This window comes from Mustela lutreola, chromosome X (assembly GCF_030435805.1).
Source record: "Mustela lutreola isolate mMusLut2 chromosome X, mMusLut2.pri, whole genome shotgun sequence".
Taxonomy (NCBI): domain Eukaryota; kingdom Metazoa; phylum Chordata; class Mammalia; order Carnivora; family Mustelidae; genus Mustela; species Mustela lutreola.
In genome coordinates, this window is record NC_081308.1 from 53746834 (window position 1) to 53772616 (window position 25783).

General features: G+C 42.2%; 1 protein-coding gene across 4 annotated transcripts; it reads left to right on the forward strand.

Annotated features, from left to right (window-relative positions):
• The first annotated feature begins 325 nt into the window (after nt 1–325).
• LOC131820784 (conserved oligomeric Golgi complex subunit 2-like) lies at nt 326–24854 on the forward strand. 4 transcript variants are annotated; one of them, XM_059156527.1, is made up of 4 exons: nt 436–1271; nt 21086–21247; nt 22387–22449; nt 24662–24854. In XM_059156527.1, exons 1-4 carry the CDS (start codon nt 1200–1202, stop codon nt 24683–24685), a joined length of 321 nt encoding a protein of 106 aa, XP_059012510.1. In that variant the 5' UTR covers nt 436–1199; the 3' UTR covers nt 24686–24854. The 4 variants fall into 4 exon arrangements, 3 of the variants coding, with proteins under 3 accessions (XP_059012509.1, XP_059012510.1, XP_059012511.1); XR_009349781.1 differs by lacking the exons at nt 22387–22449; nt 24662–24854 and adding an exon at nt 19870–20017 and having other exon boundaries at nt 326–1271; nt 21086–21449; XM_059156526.1 differs by lacking the exon at nt 24662–24854 and having other exon boundaries at nt 341–1271; nt 22387–22920.
• The last annotated feature ends 929 nt before the right edge of the window (nt 24855–25783 follow it).

Genomic DNA, 25783 nt, shown 5'->3' on the forward strand with positions numbered 1-25783 from the left:
AGCCCTTGTCTTGCTGTGTCCCACCCCTTTCTAAGGACTGCTTGTGCTATCTCTGTGAGATCACAGCATTGGGAGGGGCAGCCCAGGCCTGGGCTATTACAGCTAAGCTGCAGCCTGAAGGGCGCGCGTGAGATCTGTGGTTTGAGCTGTCAGAGTCTCACGGAGAAAAAAAAAGAGAAATGAATCATCATTTGACCATGACATTCCCACTAAAGGGGAGGACAGCGGGAGAAAGAGCAAGGGAAGAGGAAAGAAAAATCTCAAAATAAATATGGGGTGGATGGCAGGAGGAGGAGGGGGTCTCGGAAATTGGGGACAGGTGTGGCGATCGAACCAACGCTAGTCACAAACACACGATTCCGCCCATTCTAGAGTGGACTGGACATAAACATGCTCGCACATCTACTTGTCGGCTGCGTTTTGTCTGCCGGTAGCGAGGTGATTCTTTAAGAGCTCTGAGAACCCAAACTTGTGGCCGCCCCGCAGCTGAGCCGAAGTGGAGCTGGGAGCTGCCCAGACGACCTGAGGCTGCCAGCTGACCACCTTCCTCCCTACAGATCGCTGGAGCCAAGCTCAGCGGGGGAGAAGCCACGCTCGCGGGTGGGTGCCGGGGCTAAGGGCGGAAGCCGGGTTCCCACAGAGGCCTCCGCGCCCAGGCGGCTGCAGCGGCGGCGCCGGGGGACCGGAGGCCTGACACCGGGATGCGCCCCCCACTCTGGACAACCGGCCGCAGAAGTAAAGGGCCAGCATCCCGCCACAGCTATGCTTCCCGCGGGACAATCTCGGGAGAAGGTCCTGGAAGAGGCTCGCAGGCCGGTTTTCCGAGGGAAACGGCGAGGTGGGGAGGGAGCGCCCATGACCCTCCCCGCCCTCCCCTCTCCCGCTCACCCGGCCGCACAGGCGACAGGACTGTTCCGAAGAAACGTACTCGGGGTTGTAGTGTCGCCCTCCGCCACACGGGGCTGGATCACCTGCTGGCTCGGCGGCATCGGTCCGGGCTCCTCTCTTGGTGGAGGCAGGCGGAGGCGCGCCTGCGGCGTCCTCTTTCATTGGCCGCGGCGAGGGCGCTGCCATGTTGGAGGAAGCGGTGCCTTCTGTGAGGTGGAAACGCCGTGGCTTCACCCATAGCGTTGGGGAGCGCAGCCTCCTACCTTTCCTTCTCGCTGGAGTGTTGGTGCTGAGAGGCGGCGGCCGGCGGGATGGAGAGAAGTAGGATGAACCTGCCCAAGGGGCCGGACACGCTCTGCTTCGACAAGGACGAGTTCATGAAGGTGCGCGCCTGGTCTCTGCTCCGCGGAGCCCGGCCGTGTGTGGCCTGCCCTCCTTGGCCCTCCGGGGCCTCTCCTCGGGCTTCTCCTGCGGGCTTCCTGGGCCGTCCCCGCCCCGGAGGGGTCCTCGGCCGGGACCTCACTGCACTTCGCAGTGAGTCTCTTGGCCTCGGGTGGGCTAGGTGCAGCCTGAAGAAAGCACTCCTGTGAAATCGTACACATTGAATGAAAAGGCCTGAAAGTTCAGGGCAAGTGGTTTTGAGCTAAACGTAAAAGCCCCGGACCCGTAGGATCCGCCTCTGGTACCGTGCGGCACAGTCAGACCGCCGCTCCCCCGGCCTGACAGAAGTCTCCCAGTGCCTTGTGCCTAGAAGCTCAGCGACTGTGCGTTGAACACATCTCTGAACGCACGTACTTACCAGAAATCGGGTCAAAAAGGCACTTAACCTAACGTTTATGCCTGACTTTCGTCTTAAGCTCCCGGAATGAGAAATCTGAAAGACTGTACTGTCCTTACTGGTTCTGGTCCAGTACTACAAAGCATACCAAGCTCCTTTTCTAAAGTTGCCCTACTTCTCTTGGTGAGGTCAGCCTGAAGCTGGCAGCAGATAACTGTAGGACATAAACTTACAGAATAGAAATTTAAACTGAAAAGACTTTACTGACAGGAAAGGTTCATCAGACATAGCCTTGAAAATGTGCCAAGGTTTGAATCAGAGCCAGGAGGAGCTTTATCTGTTTTCTGTATCCCTCTGGGTCTGTACTTAAACTATCAAAACGTATATGTTTAATTTCTAAGGATTGGGATTTAGTAGCTGGGTTCAGTGTTAAAAAGTTTTGGCTCTGTAGGTACCTAGAATTCTGAAAAGAGTTTGAATTTCTTACTTTTTTATGGCTTCAAGTCATAATATGTTTTTTTCTTTTTTGGGTTAACCAGCTAGTTCCTTTTTGATACTTGCATTCAGATCACATCTCCCAAACTCTGGTTTTAAAAGTGCTTATGTCTGGATCCTCTGCGGTGTGGCCATATCATTTTTAATATGTAGGGATGTCTAGATGAAGGTATATTGTACTCTTGTTCTTGTATGGTGATGTTAAGCCACTGTAATAAAAGGTGTAAATTGAATGGAGTGTCTGAAGGAGAGCACAGAGTGAATTCTCTGATCCAGAAACCTTTTTTTAACGAAGGACACGTGATGAGGAGAGAGGTCATTGGAAGAAGAAAAGCACACACACAGACTTAAAGAATCTCAAAGCACAGAAGTCTCTTTAGCTTGTCTGTCTTTGGACTTCGTCAGACTTTCTTTGGGCCTAACACTAGCATTTTCTCACACTTCCTAGCCCCGCCGTCTTTCTCACTCTGAGCTGACAGAATGCCTTTGGTCAAAGCAGCTTCGGAAAATAGAAATCTCAAAATAGCAGTTCTAAAGTAGGACTTAGAGGTAGGGAGAGAGCAAACTGGGAAAGTGGCTAGAATGCCAGCAATTCCATATTCTTTCAAGGCTCTGAAATTTCTGAATATAATGTACAATTTGTAGTGTTAATGAACGTGACCCCTTCATACATAGAAGAAAAATACATGGAACAGCTGTTCTGTGTAAAGTGGTATTGATCTTCTATGTGGGAGCTGGAGATAAAGGTTATTTGCAATTTGTGTTTCCGTCAGAGAGATGTTTTGTTAAGTTACAGTTCCGAGGCAGAAATGAGTGGAGAGCTTGCTGTCGGGGTTGTATTTCTACATAGGTGTCTTGTTTGGCACATTTTGGAATGAGACTGGGATGGTAGAAAGGGAGATGGGGTGGGGCTGCGGGTTGCACCTTGGACACTGCATACGTTGAGGGGTCCACGTTGATGCAGTCTTCACGGTAGAGCTGCAGTCAGGTTTACAGCAGGAAGTTGCATGGTCATATCTGTTGAGTTCGAGCTGACTGGTGGCAGGAGACTACTTAAAAAGTCATGTTTAGGGGCGCCTGGGTGGCTCAGTGGGTTAAGCCGCTGCCTTCGGCTCAGGTCATGATCTCAGGGTCCTGGGATCGAGTCCCGCATCGGGCTCTCTGCTCAGCAGGGAGCCTGCTTCCCTCTCTCTCTCTCTCTCTCTCTGCCTGCCTCTCCATCTACTTGTGATTTCTCTCTGTCAAATAAATAAATAAAATCTTTTAAAAAAAAAGTCATGTTTATGAGATCTAATGAGAAATAGAACGGGAAAGGTATGCAAAAGAGGTAGGTGATCAAAGTGCAGGAATGGCAGATGGGGAAGGGTCACCTGGGGCAGAAGCACTGGCAACATCATACTTTGTCGGCTTAGAAATACGAAAATCCTTTGGGTTGACAGCCAACTAATAGATGAGCAGGACATAAGGTATTGGTAGTAGGGGGAGAAAGTGGCATAACAGATAAATTAGACCATTTACATGGGTGTGCTATTGACATCACATGTAGCCTTCCTCTTCCATCTCAACATATGACTTCATCTCCAGTCGTACAGAAAAATTAGCAGCCATCCCACGGGACCTCCTCCATCCTGCTGATCATGATCCCATTCTTGTATTTGTCCCCTTCTCCTCCTCGCCTGGTACGGGGAGGGGCTCTCCTTCCTCCTCGGGTTCAGTCTCCACTCTGGCTAAGAGTCCATGCCCTCCTGCCCTTCCAGGAGCCTGCAAGGATCCTCTCCCCTGCACTCCTTCCCATCACGCGCTCCTGTTTGATCCTTTCCCACTTGAATGCCCCACCTCTACGTATTGCCCTGTCAGTGTCGCACATCACAGCCAGTGCTCAGGGGTTGACTTGACTTTCCCACCTTCCACCCTTCAGGCCCTGTCATTCCACTAAAGAGTTCTTACCAAAACTGTTTCTAAGTCAGCGCACCTGACCTTTCTCTGTCTCCTTACTCGACATCGCAGTAGACCAAATGCTCTGCATTGCTTCCTGTCTTTCTTCTACCTCTCTGATGTGTCTCCTGTGCAAAGTCATGCTCCTGGTAGCCACTGAATGCTAATTATGGGCTCAGCCACGTGTTCCTTTCTTTCCCTAGATGACCTTTTGTGCAGCTTCATGACCACCTGTCAGCAGGTAAGGCAGATTCCTGTCTCTGGCCCACACGCCTCCTGAGCACCAGTTCTGTGTATTGGACTTGCTGACCTTTCTTCTCGGATGTGTCTGTGGCCCCTCAGACTCATCAGGTTCAAGACGGAATTCATGAGCACCTCCTCCACTGAAAACCACCTTTCTTATTCTATTGCCTCTCTCGGTAAACACTTCATCCGTTTAGCCTGGAGTCGGGAAACCAGAAGTCAACTCCTACTCTGTCACCTTTCCAAAATCTAGTCTGTCACACCAAGTCCTGTGGATTTCGCTTCCTAAACCTCTTGAACCCATATACTTCTTTCCATCTCTTCTCATACCTTTGCAGTGCGCCCTTGCCATCACACCGTAGAAGCTTCTCACCCAGTCTCCATGCGCCTTCCTTGTCTTTCTGGCCCCTGGTCTACACTGCAGGCTAGCCACTCTTGTCAGAATGCGGATGTGATCTTGTATGTACCAGGTGACTGGTCAGTCCACCGGCTCTTGAAAAACCATTTTCCCACGCACTCGAACGTATTTCAAAGAGAATCAGTCCCCCATGGGGTAGTTTTCCTTGGTAGACAGTTTGTTTCTGCGCTGAGCCAGTCTGCCTCCTTCGAACTTCTCTGTGTCAGTTCCTCTCTGGAACCTGTGGCTTCGTTGGCACCCCAGGTAGGCACATGATGACCTTTTCCATGAGAAGTAAAGGCAGGAGCCCTCTGGATGGTGAATGTATGTACCCTCATGTTCCATAGGTAAAAGAACCGTGTGTGTGGGTGGGGGGGATAAGTCCTTGAGGCTCCTCCCTGTTCTAATTGGGTGAACTGGGAATTTTGAGACAGGAAGCAGGTCCTGTGTGTCCTTGTTTGCAGGGAGCATGCATTCTGATGGACAAAACGGAAAAGGGGAAGAATGAGCAGCTGCTCAGATCTGTTTGTACTGTGCTGGCTGATTAGCTGTGACCTGCAGATGTGGGTCCCATCCTCGGCTCTGCTCTCTGCCTGCTTATGTCTGACTTGGGGCAAATCACTCGCCTCCGGCCTTCTGTTTGCTTGTTAGTATAATGAGGTGGTGCTTATCTATGTGATCTTTGCTGGCTCCTCTGAAAAGACTCTAGTCCATCCTGGCTTGCAGATAAGGAAACTGAGGCCTGAGGTGTGATGACTTCCTTTAAAGCCACACAGCTAGTTGGGGCCAATCACAGGCCAGATCTCCTGACCCCCACACATCAGTCCTTGGAAATCCTACTGTAATATGTTCCTTTCCAGAGGCCACAGGTGGGAACTGAGGGAAGTGGGACAATCAGAACATTAAGAATAGCGCAGAAGATGGCACAATGTCCGCATGCCTTGGCACCTGCATTTTACCAATAGGGCCACCTCTTACCTTAGAAGAAGTTCCCACAGGGCTGGTGATCTGGATGCCTGGCCTGGAGCTTAGCTACAGTAAACGGGACCAGAGGGATGTGATGGCTGTTTGAGGTGGACTTTGTTGACGGTGGCTGGGGATAGCAGCTGACAGAGGAGGAAGAGGGAAGAGTGACAGACAGCAGATAGCCGCAGGCCCGCAGGTCAGCCACTGTTGCCCAGGGTCGCCCATCCCCAGGAGCCGTCTTCGTATCACAGGAGCTGAGTCCTTACCCTGTGGGTTCTTAGTTCGATGTCACGTCTTGATGACAAGATTCCATTCTCTTCCACATCAGTTTGAGACAGATATCTTAATGAAATTCTAATTAGACAAATATGGAATATAAGCCTGCAACTCATTTTATAGAGAAATTTTCTTATGTGAACTACTTTCCCTGATGATAGAGGAGTTGTGACGATGTAACATCAGATAAAGTTTATCTGATTGGCACTTGTAAGAAGGGTTCCCGGCAAAAAAGAACTGTTTTTTCTGTTGTTGTTGTCCTCCCTTTTGATCTTTCCTTTCCATTACTTTTTTTTTTTTTTTTTTGGTCTTGTGAGCGGTCATCTGATTTATAAAAAGATGCAACAAAAAGTAAAATGGTACAAGATAATCAGTTTCAAAACATAAAAAAGTGAGTGTCTTTAGCCATAGCTCAGAACAGAGGAACTGGGTAAGGAGAATTGCTTGTATGAACTGGCAACAGGAAAAGTTGGTAAAGGAGAGCTGAGGAACTCTATTAAGATATAGGAGTGAGGGGCTCCGTCATCATCTGGCATTCACTCAGTGTCGTCTATATGGTTAGAGATGTCCATGATCGGAACTCCAGCAATCTTCTGGGTCTGGGTCAGCTGATGCCACAGTGTAACACTCTGAATTACTTCCATACTGAGCAGTCATCTGCATAGTTTGTCTTGTGTGTACGTGGTAATTGTTTGAATCTTGGCTCTTTCGCAATCCTTAGAGCCTCTTGATACTTTCACCCCGGTTTCTCAGTTTCAGCCATTACTCAGTCAGTTGTACAACTGGTACACTTGGCACACAGCCCGTCCATCATTGACCGGTCAAGTTTGGCCTAAATAGAAAAGTTGATAAAGTCGGTACCAACCATGATGTGGTAAGTCGGCCCAGCTGTGTGTTTATATTGGAAAAAGCAGGAGGGATGTTGGGGGACTTCTCTTTCCTTGAGTGCATGGGATCCTTCTTTTCTTTCTTTTTAGGTTTTAATCTGTCCTTCTCTCAGAGAAGGATCTCAGAGCTAAGCATTTGCTTCCCGGTCACATACTTGCTTGCTTTCTCTTGCTTCCCCATGTTCACACCATGCCCATTTCTCCTTGCTTTTGATTTTCTGATTCACTCTTTGTAGTACCATAAAACTTATTTAAATAAAATGTTGGCCTACTAAGTTATTGATTATTAGTAAGTTCTTTGTTCAAAATTTGAAAGCAAGAAGTATTATGTAAATATATATTTTTGTTATTTAAATAGTCTTACAACATTTAGCATCAAATTTCTTGAAACATTTAAACAAATTAATCACAAACTAGGGCTTGGGCTTTTTCTTTTCTTTTTTTTTTTTAAGTAATCTCTACACCCAACATGGGACTTGAACTCACAACCCTGAGATCAAGACCTGCACGCTCCAGTGACTGAACGAGCCAGGTGCCCTTTCGGCTTTTTGTTTTTAAGTTCCTCAGGTGAGTGGGTGCTTTAGTGGCTCAGAGAGTTAAGCTTCTGCCTTCAGCTCAGGTCATGGTCTCAGGGTCCTGGGATCGAGCCCTGCATGGGACACTCTGCTCAGCATGGAGCATTATTCCCTCCCTCTCTGCCTACTTGTGATCTCTCTCTCTGTGTCAAATAAATAAAATCTTAAAAAAAAAAAGTTCCTTAAGTGATTCTAATGTGTGACCAATGTTGAGAACTCTAGCACTGGATAATTCCTTTAAATAGCTCAAGAAATTAATTTTGAAAAGCGAACTAAAAGCCTACATAGATTATGATTGGTGTTAAATTGAGGGGAAAAAAGAGATAAAGAGAAGAAATCAGCTGGAACAGAGTGTAATTAGGTACTCAAATATTTGTTAGATGGATAAATACATTTACGGAATGTAGGGTTTGTTTTTTTTTTTTTTTTGTCTCTTCATAAATATGTCAAATGGGTATATAAATTCAACAAAGGAGTTTGATATAAAATTGATTAAAATGTTAGAACAGAAGTTTTTTAGAATTTCAGTGTTACTATTTCATGATGCTTTTAAGATGATCTCTCTGTAGATGGTGGGAAGATCTTGTTAGCATATGTTTTTAATTTCTCAAGCTTGAATAATTTAGTCACTGAACAAACATTTAGAATGAGTTTTGGGAGACACAAGTCCTAGATTATGTCCCCACCTAGCTGGGGCAGAGATTTGAGAGCAGGGGCTGGAGGGAAGAGCTCCAAGGACATTTTTGTATACATGCTGATACCTTGGGCGGGAACACTCTTCCAACACTTCCTGTGGGTAGCTCCTTTGTGTCATTTGGATCTCAACTCATTGTTCTATATTTCCTGGTTCATCCAAGTTTAAATACATTCCATTTGTCACTCAGACCTTTACTGTGTCCTGATTTCTTTTTAGCTGTGATCACTATTCATTAATCACTATTTGATCACTGTTCATTAATATAATGTTTGTTTACATATTTATTTTCTCATTTCTGCATTAGAATATCTGCTCCTTAAAAGCAGAGACCTTGTCTTTTCTTTTCATGTCTGTGTCCCCAGGTCTTAGAGCAGAGCTGGAGTTGCATGATCAATATTTGAGGAATATTTATGGGATATACAGGGACATTTATTCATCTCTGTTGTCCATTGTTTTCAAGAATGGTTGGAAATACACACATACGTGAGCTCACACAAACTTTCTATGTCTTTCAACCCCTATGTAGTGTGCAGATTAGTGCTTAACTATTTTGGTTTTTTGTCTCCCTGAAATGGGACATGTTTCAGGGCAGAGCTCATAAATTTCATATGCCCTCTTAGTACTTCTCATCATTACAGAGTGATGGTTCTGGGGGATTCTGCTTCTCGTGGAGATAGTATATAGTGATTTTATAAGTCCATGTATCTGGGAAGGAGTGTTTTACTTCTTGGCAGCTTAGAGAACTTCAATCTTTCCAAATTCCATGTAATTTTCATAGCATTAAAGCTACTAATTTCAGATTATTGGTAAGTTTTAAATGATTAATTCCCAGGTTACTTTGAATTAGTCTTTGTTTGCCATCCCTGATTGCAGCTAGTTAGTAAAGTAGCTAAACTTTTAAACTCTACTTGGTTTTAATTTTGAGTGATGTCACTGCTTCTCTTATGGTTAATGGTTCTTAATTACCTGCAGCTTGTCTGGTTTGCTCTTTTATTTTCCTGTGTTCCAACACCTCTTGTGATCTCCCAACTTCTGGCCTTTTGGGGGATTTGTACTTTAACTGGGTTCATATAGGAAATACCCCTGAGTACAAAGAGAAGATATTTTTCTTCTAACTACACTATCTCCTATTATTAATGTATTACATTGTTGTGGTACATGTGTTACAACTGATAAACCACCAGCATTGATACAGTATTAATTAAAATCCATGGTTTACATTAAGGTTCACTCCTCTTTCTATAGTTCTGTGGGTTTTGACAAATGTATAATGTTATTTACCTACTGTTGGTATCTTACAGCCTAGTTTCATTGCCTTGAAAACCCCTGTACCTCATCTATTTGTTTCTTCTCCTCTCTCTGCACCCTCCTCCCTCACCCCTCAGCCCGAGATCTTTTTACTGTCTAGAGTTTTACCTTTTCAGAGGCACCTGGCTGGCTTAGTTGCTAGGGCATCTTACTCTTGATCTCGGGGTTGTGAGTTCTAGCCACCACATTGGGTATAGAGATGACCTAAAAAATAAATAAAAATAAAAATGTTGGTTAATTTTTACCTTTTCCAGAATTTCATAGAGTTGGAATCATATAGTATTTAGCCTTTGAGACTGGTCTTTCACTTAGCAATATGCATTTAAGGTTCTTCGAAGTCTTGTGGCTTAATAATTCATCTTTTAATTGTCGAATAATCCATTGTGTGGGTGTGGCACAGTGTACCTGTTCACCTACTGAAGGAGATTTGGATTGCTTCCAAGTTTTGGCACTTCAGAGAATAAAGCTGCTGTAAACATCCGTGTGCAGGTTTTTGTGTGGACACTAGTTTTAAGCTCTTTGGGGTAAATACAAAGGAGCACAATTACTGATCTTACAGTGAGAATGTGTGTAGTTCTGTGAGAAACTGCCAAGCTGTCTCACACAGTGCCTCCCATTTTGCATTCTGACCAAACAGTGAATGAGAGTTTGGTTGTCCCACATCCTTGCTAGCATTTGGTATTACTAGTGCTTTGGATTTTTTATATTCTACGTGATACATAATAGTACCTTGTTTAAATTTGCAATTTCTTAATGACATACAAAGTTGAGCATCTTTTCAGATCCTATTTTTTTCTTTTTTAAAGATTCTATTTATTTATTAACAGCACAAGCACATGGAGAGGTCGCAGCAGGCAGCGGGAGAGGGAAAAAAGCAGGCTCCTCGCTGAGCCGGGGGCCCAGTGTGGGGTTCAGTCCCACGACCTGAGCTAAAGGCAGATGCTTAACTGACTGGGTTTCCCAGCCACCGCTCTTTTCACATTTTTAAATTAGGTTTGATTTCTTGTTGCTACTAAGACATCTTTATATTATATTTCTTATTTTAAGTCCTTTACCATGGATGTGTTTTGCAGATATTTTCTCTACTCTGTGACTGGTCTTTTCATTCTCTCTCTCTCTCGTTTTTTTTTTTTTTTTAAGATTTTATTTATTTGTCAAAGAGAGAGCGAGTGAGAGCGAGCACAGGCAGACAGAGTGGAAGGCAGAATCAGAGGGAGAAGCGGGCTCCCTGCGGAGCAAGGATCCCGATGTGGGACTCGATCCCAGGATGTTGGGATCATGACCTGAGCCGAAGGCAGCTGCTTAACCAACTGAGCCACCCAGGCGTCCCGTCTTTTCATTCTCTTAACAGTGTCTTTTACGGAGAAGTTTAATTTTAACAAAGTCCCTCTCATCAATTTTTTTTCTTTCGTAGATCATGCTTTTGGTTTTATATCTGAAAAGTTATTGCCAAATCCAAGGATCCCTACATTTTTTCTTCTGTCATCTTTAAGAAGTTTTGCATTTTACGTTTAGGTTTTGTGAAAGGTGTGAAAAGTTTGTTTTTATTCTTTTCATTTGTTTGTTTTTTCTTATCAATGTGCCATTGTTCGGTTCCATTTGTTGAAGACTGTCCTTGCCATTGAGTTGCCTTTGCCTGTGTGTGTGGATGTTTTTCTGGGCTCTCCATTCTGTTCCAAGCACCTGTCTCTTTTGCCAGGCATCTTCTGTCTTAATCACTATAGCTTTAATAGTAAGTCTTGAGATTGGGTGGTGGCAATCCTCAATTTCCTTTTTTTCCCCGCTCTTTAATATTTTGTTGACTACTCTGGGACTCTTGGTTTTCCAGTTTTCCATCCAAATTTTAGAGTCAACATGTTGGTATCCACAGAATAACTTCCTGGCATTTTGATTGGTATTGCATTGAGTCTGTCGATCATTTTGGGAAGAACAGACCTCTTAACAGTATTGAGTGTTCTTACCCAAGATTATGGACTTTCTTTCCACTTCACATCTTACCTTGCTTGTTATCTTTCATCAGAATTTTATACTTTTTCTCATATAGATCTTGTGCATATTTCGTTAGATTTGCACCTAAGTATTAATTTTTTTTGGTATGCTAATGTAAATGGTCTTGTGTTTTAACTTCAAATTCCACTTGTACATTGCTGGTATATACGAAAACAATTGACTTTTTAAATTGTTTAATTAAAATTCAATCTCGTTAACATATAGTCTACTTTTAGTTTCATGGTTAGAATTTCGTGATTCATTGGTTGCATACAACACCCAGAGCTCATCCCAACAAGTGCCCTCCTTAATACCCCTCACCCAGTTACCCCAATGTTCCCCTCTCCAGTAACCCTCAGTTTGTTTCCTGTAGTTAAGTCTCTTGTGATTTGCCTCCCTGTCTGTTTCTATTTTTCCTTCCCTTCTCCTGTATTCATCTGTTGTTTCTTAAGTTCCACATGTGACTGAAACTATATGGTATTTGTCTTCCTCTAGTTCCATCCATTTCCTTGCAAATGGCAAGATTTTGTTCTTTTTGATGGCTGAGTAATGTGTGTGTGTGTGTGTGTGTGTGTGTGTGTGTACACCACATCTTCTTTATCCATTCATCTGTTGATGGACATCTGGGCTCTTTCAATAGTTTGACTATAAACATTGGGGTGCTTTTGGCCCTTCAAATAACTTTGTGTACTTTTGATAAACATCTAATAGGGCAATTGCTAAGTCGTTGGGTTGTTACATTTTTAACTTTTAGAGGAGCCTCCATACTGTTTTCCAGAGTTGCATTCCCACCAACAGTGTAGGAGGATTCCCATTTCTCCACATCCTCGCCAACATCTGTTGTTTCTTGACTTGTTAATTTTAGCCATTTTGACTGATGTAAGGTGGTGTCTCATTGTGGGTTTTTTTTTTTTCAAGATTTTATTTATTTATTTGATAGAGAGAAATCACAAGTAGATGGAGAGGCAGACAGAGAGAGAGGGGAAGCAGGCTCCCTGCTGAGCAGAGAGCCCAATGCGGGACTCGACCCCAGGACCCTGAGATCATGACCTGAGCCGAAGGCAGCGGCTCAACGCACTGAGCCACCCAGGAGCCCTCATTGTGGTTTTGATTTGTATTTCCCTGATGCTGAGTGATGTGGAGCCCTTTTTAATGTGTCTGTTGGCCATTTGGATGTTTTCTTTGGTATATTCATGTCTTCTGTCCATTTCTTGACTGGATTTTTTTTGTTTTTTGGATGTTGAGTTTGATAAATTCTTTATAAATTTTGAATACTGGCCCTTTGTCTGATACATCATTGGAAAGCAATTGACTTCTGTATTTTAACTGTGTATCGTGCAGTCTTGCTATAATCACTTGACTAGTTTCAGGAGGGTGTGGGTGTGGGGTGTGAAGTCTTTGTATTTTCTGTAGACAGTCATGTCATCTGTGAACAAAGTTTTATTCTTTCCCAGGTTGTATACCTTTTGTTTCCTTTTCTTACCTTATTTCATTAGTTTTGCCTTCCAGTATAGTATTGAATACTAGTAGTAGGATGGACATCCTTGCCTTGATTCCCTGTCTTCTATTTTCTCAGTATTAATATCATGTTAGCTGTGGATTTTTGGAGACATTCTTTATCAAGTTGAGGAAGTCCTCCTATTCCTAGTTTCCTGAGGGTTAATAATGAAGAGGTGTGGATTTTGTTAAATGTTTTCTTTCCTCCCTTCATTGATATGATCATGTGATTTTTTTTTCTGTTGATATGATGGATCACATTGATTTTCTAATGTTGAACATTTTCTAATGTTGCATTCCTGGAATAAATCCTACATGATCCTGGTGTATAATTTTTTAATATAGTGTTTGCTTTTATTTGCTAATTTTTGTTGAAGATTTTGTGTCTGTGTTCATGAGAGATACTAGTTTGTAGTTTCTTTTCTTGTAGTATTGGTTTTGGTGTCAGGGTAATAATGATCTCCTAGAATGATTTAGGAAGTATTCCTTGTAGTTTTACTTTCTGGAAGAGATTTTAGAGAATTGTGTAGTATTCCATAAATGTTTGGTTGAATTTACAGTGATTGGGATTGTTAGCAGTAGCCCTCCCTTCTTTCATCTGATATTAGTAATTTATGTCTTCTACCTTTTTTTCTTTGTTTGCCTGGCTAAGGGTGTATCTGTTTTATTGATGTTTTCAAAGAAACAGACTTGGGGTTTATTGATTAAAAAAAAAATTCCTGGTTTTAATTACATTGATTTCTGCTCTAATTTTTATTTTTTTCTACTTCCTTTAGGGTTTTTTTATGATTTTATTTGACACAGAGAGAGTCAGTGAGAGAGGGAATAAAGGCAGGAGGAATGGGAGAGGGAGAAGCAGCCTCCCTGAGCAGGAAGCTCTGATGCAGGGCTCTGTCCCAGGACCCTAGGACCATGTCCTGAGCCAAAGGCAGATGATTAACCAACTGAACCACCCAGGAGCCCCTCCTTACTTTAGATTTGATTTTGTTGTTGTTGCCTAAAATGGAAGCTTAGATTATTGTCTTTAATCTTTTTTTTTCTAATATTTGCATTCAGTACTATATTTTCCCTTTAAGCAGCATTCCACACATTTTGCTACATTGTATTTTGTTGAGACTGGTCTCCTGTCATTTAGAAGTGTGTCATTTAATCTCCATGTATTTTGGACTTCTTCAGCTATCTTCTGTTACTGATTTTTAATTCCATTGTGGTCTGAGAACATACTTGGTATAATTTTTATTTTTAAAAATTTGTTGTCTTTTGTGGCCCAGAATTATTCTGTCTTGATGAGTGTTCCATATGAGCTTAAGAAGAATGTGTGTTGCACTATTACTGGGCGAAATTGTCTGTGTACGTCTGTTGTACGGTAATTGATGGTGGTGTTGAGTGTGCCATGTCTGGACTGAATGTCCACATCTGTCAGATCCTTGTTGCCCTGCTGCTGGATCGGCCCATTACTGATGGAGAAGTGTTGAAGTCACCAGCTGTGATAATGCAATTGTTTATTTCTCCCTGCAGTTCTGTTAGGTTGTGTCTCACCTGTGTTGATCAGGCACACATACGTTAAGGATAATTGTGTCTTCTTGGTCAGTCGATTTCTTTATCATTATGTAATGCTGCTCTTTATGCCTGATAATTTTCCTTCTCTGAAATCTGCTTTGTCTGAAATTCATGTAGCTACTCCATTGTTCCTGTGATTAGTGTTACTTTGGATTTTTTTTAATGTATTCTAGCATTTAACTTGTTGATATTTAAGTTGTTTCATTTTTCATCAAAATATAATTCACAAAGCATAATAGTTGCCATTTGAAAGTGTACTCTTCTCTGGTTTTTAGTATATTTACTGTGTATATGGTACATACGTCACTTCTGTCTAATTCCAGAATGCTTCCATCACCCGAAAAATAAACCTCTTGGTTCCAATTCTCCCCTCCCCTTATTCCCTGGCAATCATGAATCTACTTTCTGTTTTTATGGATTTGCCTTTTCTGGAACATCTCCTATCAGTGGAATTGTATAACACGTGACCTTTTGTGTCTGGCTTCCTTTAACCTGAGAGTAGAATGTTTTCAGACTTCACTCGTGTTGTAGCATGTAACAGTTTATTCCTTTTTATGGTTGTGTAAGAGGCTCTTCCACATTTTATGTATCCATTCATCAGTTGATGGACGTTGGGTATATACTCATTTGGCTGTTACGAGCAGCGCTGCTGTGCCCATTCATGTACAGTTTGTGGCAGGAACATCTGTTGTCAGTTCTGTCGGTGTCATACCCCTAGACGTAGAACTGCTGGGTAATTGTACGTGTGTAACTTCTTGAGGAGCTACCGAGCTGTTTGCTGCCTTAGCCACACTATTTTACATTCTCACCAACAATACAGGAGGTTTCCAGCTTCTCCGCCTTCTTGCCAGCACTTTTCTTCTTCTTTTTTTTTTCTTTTTCTTTTTCTTATTTTACCATAGTTGTCCTAGTGGGTGTGACGTGGCATCTGCATGTGCTTTTGATTCGCATTTCCCCAATGACTAAGGATGTCGAACATCCCGACATGTGCTCTTGACCATCTGTGTATCATCTTTGGAGAAATGTCTATTCAAAAGTCTTTGGCTTGTTTTTAAATTAGGTTATTTGTCTTTTTGTTGTTGAGTTCTAAGAGTATATTTGCATATTCTGGTTATTAGGTCCTTGTCAGACAAATGATTTGCAGATACTCTCTCCCATTCTGTGGGTTGTCTTTTCACGTTCTCCGTAGTGTCCTTTGACACACGAAAGTTTTTATTTTGATCAAGTTCAGCTTATCTAATATTTCTTATTGCTTTGTGTATCATGTCTAAAAAAGCTTTGCCCGATCCCAAGTCATACAGATTTTCACCTGTTTTCTCTGAGTGTTACAGTTTTTACTCTTACATTTAAATCTTTGATCCATTTTGAGTTATATTTTTGTGTATGTGTGACGTTGCTGTTCCAAGTTCATCCTTTTGCATGTAGATATTCATTTGTCCCAGTAGTAGGCACTCAAAAAGACTGTTTTTCCCCCCATTAAATGGTCTTGGCATCCTTGTGAAAAATCAGTTGACCATAAATGTATGGGTTGTAAATACTTTCTTTTTGAATACTTGGGAAATCTACACTATAAAGTAAAACCATTCCTAAAGTAGTAAAACCATTCTTGGTTAAGTGAAATGGGTCTCTATTATGGCACTGTGAGTTTGGGTTTGCTTTTCACAGCAAACGCTGCCTAACCCAGTATTCACAGATGTTCTGAGTTATTTAGTCATGTGTTATGCAACTTTTGTTTATCTGAGAACAAATGCATAAATGGTGAGTTGAGTACTAATATTACCTAATAGCATTTGTTCACTGAGGCTAAGTTATATGATTTATTTATTTATTTATTTATTTAAGATTTTATTTGAGAGTGAGAGAGTGCGGGAGCAGGAGGAAGGGACAGAGGGAGAAGCAGGCTCCTTGCTCAGCAGAGCGCCTGATGTGGAACTCAAATCCAAGAGACTGGGATCATGACCTGAGCCAAAGGCAGATGCTTAACCAACTGAGCCACATAGGCACCCCAGTTATACAATTTAGAATGCCATCATGAAGTTCAAGAACTTCAACAATGTGTAACTGAGGCAGGGAAAGTGATCGACCTAAAGGTATACAGTTGGTGAGTAGGATGGCCAGGATTATGAACCAAGACCCCCTTCCGTGATGTACTACCTAACTATGATGTAAGGTCTGAGATGGTCTCAGGAGAGAAAGGTCCAGGCTAATTTGGTCACCAGTGTAAGAAGCAGGTGGCTTTCTGTAGATGACTGTGAAATTACGGTTTGGTATGAAGTCCTTCTCTCTGACACTAGCAGGGTCAGTCTTTGGTTGATTAACTAAGAAAGTCAGTTTAAACAAGTACTCTTAGGGAATGGTATATACAGTTTTTAGCATTTTATTTGGAAAAAATATATGTACATTTATTCTCCATTGAAACAGTGCCAGATCTTTTCTTTGGAAACTGGCCTGCAGATTAGATTTCTGAGTTATCACAGCACTTGGGTCGCTTAATAGGTTAGGCATCTACCTTCGGTTCAGGTCATGACCTCAGGGTCCTGGGATAGAGTCCCGCATTGGGCTCCCTGTTCAGCAGGGAATCTCCTTCTCCCATTGCCCCTTTCCCTGCTCATACTGTCTGTCTGTGTCTCAAATAAATAAAAAGAATCTTTTTAAAAAAAGCTTTCTATGTTGTCTTTTTTTGCATTCAGTTTCAGTTTCTTTAACTGAATTGAGTGAGAATCCTGTGATCACTCCCTTCCTGCCTGGTACGTGGTCATCTCACCCATACCTAACTTAGCAAAAATTTTCTTATTGATTTCTTTGTATCAAATCTTTCCAAAATAGCTCTGTTAGTTTTCAAAAGAATAGTGATTTTTTTTTGCAGTCATATTTTGTTGGTTTACATAGTGTTTAATGAAGCTATATAATTACGAAGTAAGTGTAGGTGTCCTTAACTAGTTTGGGAATCATCACATTTGATTCTTGCTGACTAAACAGGTCATGGAGTAGCAGAGTCACAGGGGAAGTAGATAGTAATTTATTGCCTCTAAGCATATAAGCCTACCGGGGTATCACAGTATTGTAAAGGGGAAACACAGGATAGCTAATCCTGTGAGACCAATACTTGGAAATAGGTTATGAAAGATTTGGAACATCTGTTCAATGGGACACTCAGCATGCACATAAAATATTAATAGAAATGTATGTGTTTTACGTAAAGACATTCAAGTTATATTTTTAGATGGGAAATTTTTTTTAATAGAATGGTTTTTTATTTTTTATTTTTTAATTTTTTTTAAGATTTTATTTATTTATTTGACAGAGAGAGAGAGAGGTCAGGCAGAGAGAGGGGGAAAAGTAGGGGAAAAGTAGGCTCCCGGCGGAGCAGAGAGCCTGATGTGAGGCTTAATCTCAGGGCCCTGAGATATGACCTGAGCCGAAGGCAGAGGCTTAACCCACTGAGCCACCCAGGTGCCCGTAGATGGGAAATAGTTTAGAAGAGCATGAATATTTGTGTGTGTGTGTGTATGTTTACACACATACATAGAGAAGGTCTGGGGTTTCCATTCAAGATGGTGGCATAGGAGGATCTTGAACTCATCTCTTCTATGAAATACACACTGAATCTATAGCTCCATATGGAAAAATTTCCTGTGGAAAAAACCCTACAACTAGCTGAGTGACTCCTACACATTAGGTGAGTAAGGAAAAAAACCTATGTTGAATTAAGAATCACTCTTGCCATAAACCCCACCCCTGGTACAGCGACCTGGAATTGAGAGGGTACTCACAACCCCAGGCTTCTCCCTGAGGAGTAAAGGCTTTGAGCCCCACTTCTGGCACCCCAACTTTCAAGATGTACATCTAAGAGACAAGACTCCAAAACATCCAGCTTTGAAAGCCATCAGAGCTTGCACCCATGAGACCCACAAGGCTATAGCAAACTGAGAAAGAGTTCTTAAAGCAGTCGCGCGAGTAGACTGACCCACCCTGGAACTCAGCACAGAAGCAGCAGACTGAAATGCGTTCAGATTTCTGTGAAAGAGGCCCATTTGCTTATCTTAAAGCCCTGAGGGGCAGGCATCTCATTTAACATGGATCTAGGAGCCTAGTAAGGTATTCTCCAAAGATGGAGCTGATGGGTACCATCTTTGCGCTGTCCCTCTGCCTCGCTTCTGCTTTCTGGTATCTCCTGGAAAGGAGCTTGAATGCTCGTATGATGCCCCGAGGTTTGCAGTTGCTACCCAGGGTATACCTCTAGATCACCTGGCTCTAGCGGCCAGCAAGACTCACACTCACAGTAGTGAGTATCACAGTATTTACAACAACCAAGACTTGGAAATAACTAAAGTGTCCACCAACGGGGTGAATGGATAAAGAAAATGTGTGTGTATACGATGGAATATTACTCAACCATAAAAAGAAGGAAGTCTTGCCATTTGCAACAACATGGATGGACCTTGAGGATATTGTGCTGAGTGAAATAAGTCAGACAGAGAAAGAGAAATACTGTATGATCTCCCTCACATGTGGAATCTAAAAAACAAAACAAAATGAAGTCATAGAGAACAGATTGGTGGTTGCCAGAGGCGAGGTTGTGGAGGAAATAGATGAAGGGTCCAGTGGTATAAACTTCCAGTTAATAATATAAGCCCTGGGGATGTAATGTACATCATAGTGACTGTAGTAAATAATACTGTGTATTATTGTATATTTATTTTATTATTTTTTATTAGAAATATGTATTATTAGCCCCAGGGTTACAGGTCTGTGGATTGTCAGGCTTACACACTTCCCAGCACTCACCATAGTACATACCTTCCCCAATGTCCACAACCCCACCACGCTCTCCCTACACCCCTCCCCCCAGCAACCCTCACTTTGTTTTGTGAGATTAAGAGTCTCTTATGGTTTGTCTCCCTCCCAATCCAATCTTTTTTTTTAAAGATTTTATTTATTTATTGGACAGACAGAGATCACAAGTAGGCATAGAGGCAGGCAGAGAGAGAGGAGGAAGCAGGCTCCCCGCTGAGCAGAGAGCCTGATGTGGGGCTCCATCCCAGGACCCTGGGATCATGACCTGAGCCAAAGGCAGAGGCTTTAACCCACTGAGCCACCCAGGTGCCCCCCTCCCAATCCAATCTTGTTTCATTTTTTTTCCTTCCCTACCCCCACACCTCCCACTGTGCCTCTCAAATTCCTCATATCAGGGAGATGGTATGATAATTATCTTTCTCTGATTATTTCACTCAGCATACTCTCTAGTTCCATCCACATCACTGCACATGGCAAGATTTCATTTCTTTTGATGGCTGCATAGTATATTATATATATATATATATATATATATATATATATATATGTATATTTTAAGATTTTATTTATTTATTTGACAGAGATCACAAGTAGGAAGAGAGGCAGGCAGAGAGAGAGGAGGAAACAGGCTCCCTGCTGAGGAGAGAACCTGATGTGGGGCTCGATCCCAGGACCCTGGAATCATGACCTGAGCCAAAGGCAGAGGCCTTAACTCACTGAGCTACCCAGGTGCCCTATATTATTATATATTTAAAGTTGCTAAAGCTTAAGAGTTCTTAGCACAAGAAAAAAATGTGTATGTTTGGTGATGGATGTTAACTAGTCTTAGGGTGATCATTTCACAACAGATAAAAATATGGAATTTTTATGTTGTACGCCTGAAACTAACATGTGTCCATTATATGTCAGTTTCTTTAAAAAGTAATTGATATTTATTTTTTTTTAAATTATTTACTTATTTGTCAGAGATCACAAGTAGGCAGAGAGGCAGGCAGAGAGAGAGACAGGGAAGCAGGCTCCCTGCTGAGTAGAAAGCCCAATGCGGGGTTTGAACCCATAACCCTGGGATCATGACCTGAGCTAAAGACAGAGGCCTTAACCCACTGAACCAGCCAGGCACCCCAAAAGTAATTTATGTTTTAAAGAGAAAGACTAGGGCACCTGGGTGGCTTAGTCAGTTAAGCGTCTGCCTTCGGTTGAGGTCTTGATTTCAGGGTCTTGGAATGAACCCTGGCATCAGGCTCCCAGCTCAGCAGAGAGCCGACTTCTCCCTCTGCCCCTTCTCCCACTTGTTCTCTCAGTCTCTCTCTCTCAAATAAATAAAATCTTAAAAAAAAAAAAGTAAAGGGAAAGACCAAAACAAAGTCTGGAAGAATGTGAATCGCTGTGCTAAATAGTGAAGAAAAATAAACATTAACAGTGCTTAACTGCAGAGCATTAGAGAGTGGGTGATTTTTTTTTCTCTCTTACATAAGTATTTCTTGGTTGGTTGAAAGTTTGACAGTGAACATTTGTTACTTTTAAAATTAAGAAGAAAAAGCTGTTTCTATTTTAAGAAGAGCCTCTTTGAAATGTATAATTAAAAGAAATAAAATACCTGTAGAGTTAGGCAACAGGAGAGAATGGTCTTGGTGAGGGGCCCCCTTTCCCATAATCTTAGGAAGTGAGCAGACCCCCTGATGTCCCTGTGTGTGTTCCCCTGCAGTAAACGTCCTCTTATTCTTTCTCTGATCTTATTTTTCTATGTAAAATGTGGTATCATTGCAATCATTTTTTTCTTTCTGGTTTGATTTTCAGGAAGATTTTGACGTCGATCACTTTGTGTCTGACTATAGGAAGCATGTCCAGCTGGAGGAACTAAGAGGAGATCTGGAACTCTACTATAAACTTCTTAAAATAGCCATGGTGGAGCTCATCAACAAGGATTATGCAGATTTTGTCAACCTTTCCACAAACTTGGTAAACCTGAAATTCACAAGTCCTACACACACACACACACACACACACACACACACACACACACACACTTTCTCTCTCCTTCATATTTATTAAAAGGGCAGAGTTTTTAGAAACCTTTCAGTTGATTACCCCACCAACCCCACCAGAAACTTGAAGAAATTACCAATTTCATTAATAAAAGAACTAAACTTTTTGGAATACATTTTTTTGTTTGTTTTAGTTTTTATTCATTTAAGGTTGCTCTAGTTAGATTATGTTTCAAATTCATTAGTCAACAGTGAAAAGTAAAGGATGATAATACCCAAGGGGTTGTTTTATTAGTTGCTAAGTGATTACCCTGAAGTCTTCCTTGATTTAGACTAATTTGTAGGAGCAAATGTCCACCACTCTTGCAATGTTTAATTTACTCCCAGGTATATGTTAGCCAGAGCTAGGTTGAGGGAACATTGGCCAATATTGATATTTTAAAAGTTTGGTTTTATAACAATATAAGAATGATTTGCAGTGAGCTTATCAATTGTTTGTAAAAGCCGTTTAGAAATGTTGGATTTTGTTACTTGGCAGAAAAGTCTCCTTGTTGATGCTTCATTTTGTTTTAAATCTGTTTGTCCAGAGAAGCACAGAAAGTTGCAGCTCCGTGGGAATTTCAAGAAGCATTAAAATTAATGATGCACATTTGCTTTTGGGAAATATACCACTAAGATAAATATCCCAATAGGATTAAAAACCTAGAAAATTTTACTTCTGTTTAATTTCTATTTTTCTCAAGGCTTATAATAATGTTTAAGAGAAACGTAGCCCGTCAGACTTTCACATCAGCTGGCTGAGTATCATCACCTTCTGTGAAAATTTTTCACATTCATTTAAAATGTCATCTAAAGGCAAATTGTTCTTAAGGAAACTTTCGTTTCTCATGACTTCCCTTATTTTTATAGTTTCATGTATTTCAACAGATTTTTTCATATTCTATGAAGAACATTAATGGCCAAATAACACTTCTGTTGTTTAGCTAGTTATATAGCAAAATACGGTTGGGCCAAAAAAAATAATTTAAATCTGGTACTGCTTTGATTGTTAAATAGATACATCATTATTACTCCTTATCGTGATGTGTTTGTGCCAACCTGGTTTTGCTTTAGGTTGGCATGGACAAAGCCCTCAATCAACTTTCTGTGCCTTTGGGACAGTTACGAGAAGTTCTGGTAAGTCCCAAATTAATGAAAACAGTCTGCTGTGACGCCTGTTGTCCTCGTCGGCTTTTCTCTAAGAATTCTATTCATCTGTTAGTTTGGTGGTACTGGTGGTTGTATTTTAACGGTTCATGATTATAATATTCACCTTCAGAAGAGTTGTAAATGATCTTGTTTTTGCATATGCTAAAAACCTAAAAAAAATGTTCGATTTGAAGAAGACATATTCTCAGAGTAGACAACCTTAAAATGTCAGGGGAGAAGAAGCGTATTTCCAAATTCAACGTATTAATGCCACTTTGGTCATATGTAAGTGGTTTCTAACTTACGAATGACTTGTATTTTAACAGTTTGTAATCTTGTAAATATCCCCCCCCCCCCACGTAATCTACATGTGGTTAGGTTCCTGGGCTGATCTACAAAAACTGTGTAATCCCTAATGGAACTGAAGGATAATATAAATAAAATGTAATACTTAATAAATGTTACATTTGCATGTTCTCTCAGAAAAATCTCTGTTGTGGGAATGGGACTCCCCACCTCTAAGCCATTGGGAATAGGAACTCCACCTGGGTGAACAGTGGAGGAGGAGTTGTGGCATCACTTCTAACAGAAATCTGTGCTGCCCTGTCTCCCCCCCCCCCCCCGTCTGTGTCTGGTGCCCTGACTTCCGGCCTCTGTCCGTTCTGATGCCCTGTCGTAAACTTGTCATAAACGACACCATCCTTCCTTGTGTGTCTCCTCTAGCTTGAGTGGCCTCGTGCATCCCTCCCCTAAGACAGTGCCTGCATCCTAGAGAGAATATAAGGAGACCATAATTTAAGGGAAGACACAATACATGGTTAGAACCAAGAAAAATGCAGAGTAACGGAAATATCAGTGCTGAGAAGCCTAGGGGAGGGGCAGGCAGGAAAGAGTTCGTGAAAGAGGTAAAAATCTTGAGTTGTGCCTTGAGGTAGCCAATACTTTCCATGGTTTATGTCTCATTTGAATTTTACAAAATCTTGTTAAAGGTACTTTTCCTTGGAATGGAAGGGATTTTCGTGGTCTGCTGTTGGATTCCACACCAGACGCTGAGGGGCTCTCCCACTGCCTCCTTGGTGTGCCTCTTCCTCCCAGGGCCTCATAGTGGTGTTGTTTCCCAAGCCTAGCCTTCCTTTGGCCTCCCACTCTTCTCTCGAACCCTCTCCCCGGAGGCAGATTTGCTCTACTCAAACAGGCTCCCGTCCCGCCTCACCCCCTGCCATCACCGTATCCCCTCCCTTTTCCATGGCCTGTCTTTATGGCCACTTTGGTCCTGCTCAGCCACAGGCCTGACCTGCCTTTCTGGTCCCATCTCTGAAGCTGTTCTGTGAGATTCTCAGACCACTGAGGGATACGACTATATCTGTCTTCATTGTATCCCTGTGGGCTGCCACAATACTGACGTCCAGGAGGTGTTTCATAATGTTGATGGAGTGAATTAATTCACCTTCCTGTGGAATTTTTGTGATATGCCTACTTCATTCTAGTTGTTTCTGTTAACCTTTGTTTTGGCCCTAATTCCTAATTATCTCTTTATTCATTAGCTTCTGGACATGTTTCTCTACCTCTGCGCTCTGCCTTTTTCTGGTCTTCTGTTCTTCATTCTTGATTCCTGGTATTTCCATACCCACATTTCATCATCATGCATCAGCGCTTTGACATTCTCCCGTTCTCCAAAATATGCAGAATCTAAAGACCTCATCTCAGTGAAGTTGGCCCTCCATTCCTATTTCTGCTTCTCTCCAGAAGGAAGCCTGCAGTGCACATGGCTGTGTGCCTGTCTGCCCCTGCCCCTGAGTGTGTCTGCACTTATATCTGCTCCCCATTCCCTCCCCATCTCGGCAGCTGTGTACACATGGCTTTCAGTGTCCGATTCGAGCCCCGTCGCATTTCCTGACTCTCCTGTACTTTGCTTCATATTATCTGTTCTCCATTCTATGCCCCCTCATCCCCATAACTTTCACTGTATATGTGTCATTCTTCTTCTGGCCATGCGACCCTGCCTTCGTGTCATTATGCCCCCAGATAATGAGTTCCCTCAACAGTAACTGTGTCTGGTATATCTTTTTTTTTTTTTTGTCAATATCTGCATAGTACTGGTGCACAGGTATTAAGTTCTGTGGAATTGAATGAGATGTAGGAACTTGATAATGTGACAAAACAATGTCTGTAATACGTTTTCTTTATTATTCTTTTAAAGAGTCTCAGGTCATCTGTCAGTTAAGGAATTCGGGCAGTAGATGAACGAATGTGTAAACAAGAGGACATAAGGAAGAAAAACATACCCTCCAGTAGATTTCTTATGCTGCATGCCAGTTGAAGCCTTCTCCTCTTGTCTTCGCGAACTTGTCAGCACTATTCAGCTTTTTTTCAAAGCTCTCACGCATGTGCATTTTATGCATTATGTCACGTTATCTACCTGAAATAATAAGACAGAATTTTAGAGGTACCCACACGATCTCAAGATCACCCACTTTTTCCAGAACAAGAAACAGTGATAACTGTTGTCGGTGCAGCGCTTGACAGGTAACGACTGTATAAATTGTCAGCGGCCCTGTAAAGAAAATAGGCCTATATTAGAGACTAGGGGAGAAGTGGGCTTTCCAAAGCAAACTCAGGATTCTGCCATAGGTTTGTTGTTATTTTCTGATCCTGTGTTCTTTATGTTCTGGTGTTCACTTTAATTTTTTCGATTCCCAGTAGTTAGCATGCGGTGTTGGCTTAGTTTCAGGTGTGTGAGACAGGCAACGGCTCTGTACATCTGAGGGCTCACCCCGGGAGTGTGCCCCTTAGTGCTATCTCCAGTTTCAAGTGTCCCCGATGTCATTCATGATCATGTGCCCCGATGTAGGGGCACAGCGGGCATTGGGAGTCTGGGCTTCTGACTCTCGCCTGCTGCTCTGTACAATGTTTTCTATGTGTATTATTAGCATATTTGTTAAAATCTCAGTGGGGAGAAAGCCTGTTTGAGGGACCTTCTGTTTAATTCGCCTCTGGATCTCCTCACAGCTTTTATCCAAAGAATGCTTGTCATGCGCTTCCAGACAAAACAGTAAGCTTTATGAGAGCAGGGTGTATTTCTTGCTTTATTTTCTCGTGTCCCCCCTCCTCCCCCACCCCCCGTCGGAATGAATGTCGAGCTCCCAGCGGTGTTCAGTAACTATTTATTGAATGGATGACTTTGTATTTTTTGTTCTTTTAGGATGAGAGTTTTCATAATGTTCCTCAACCTCTTTGATAATATTTGTAGTGTAAAAGGTCTTTAATGATTTGGTGCTTGGGTATATAGGTATATGCACATGTAAACTGAGAGGGTCAGTAT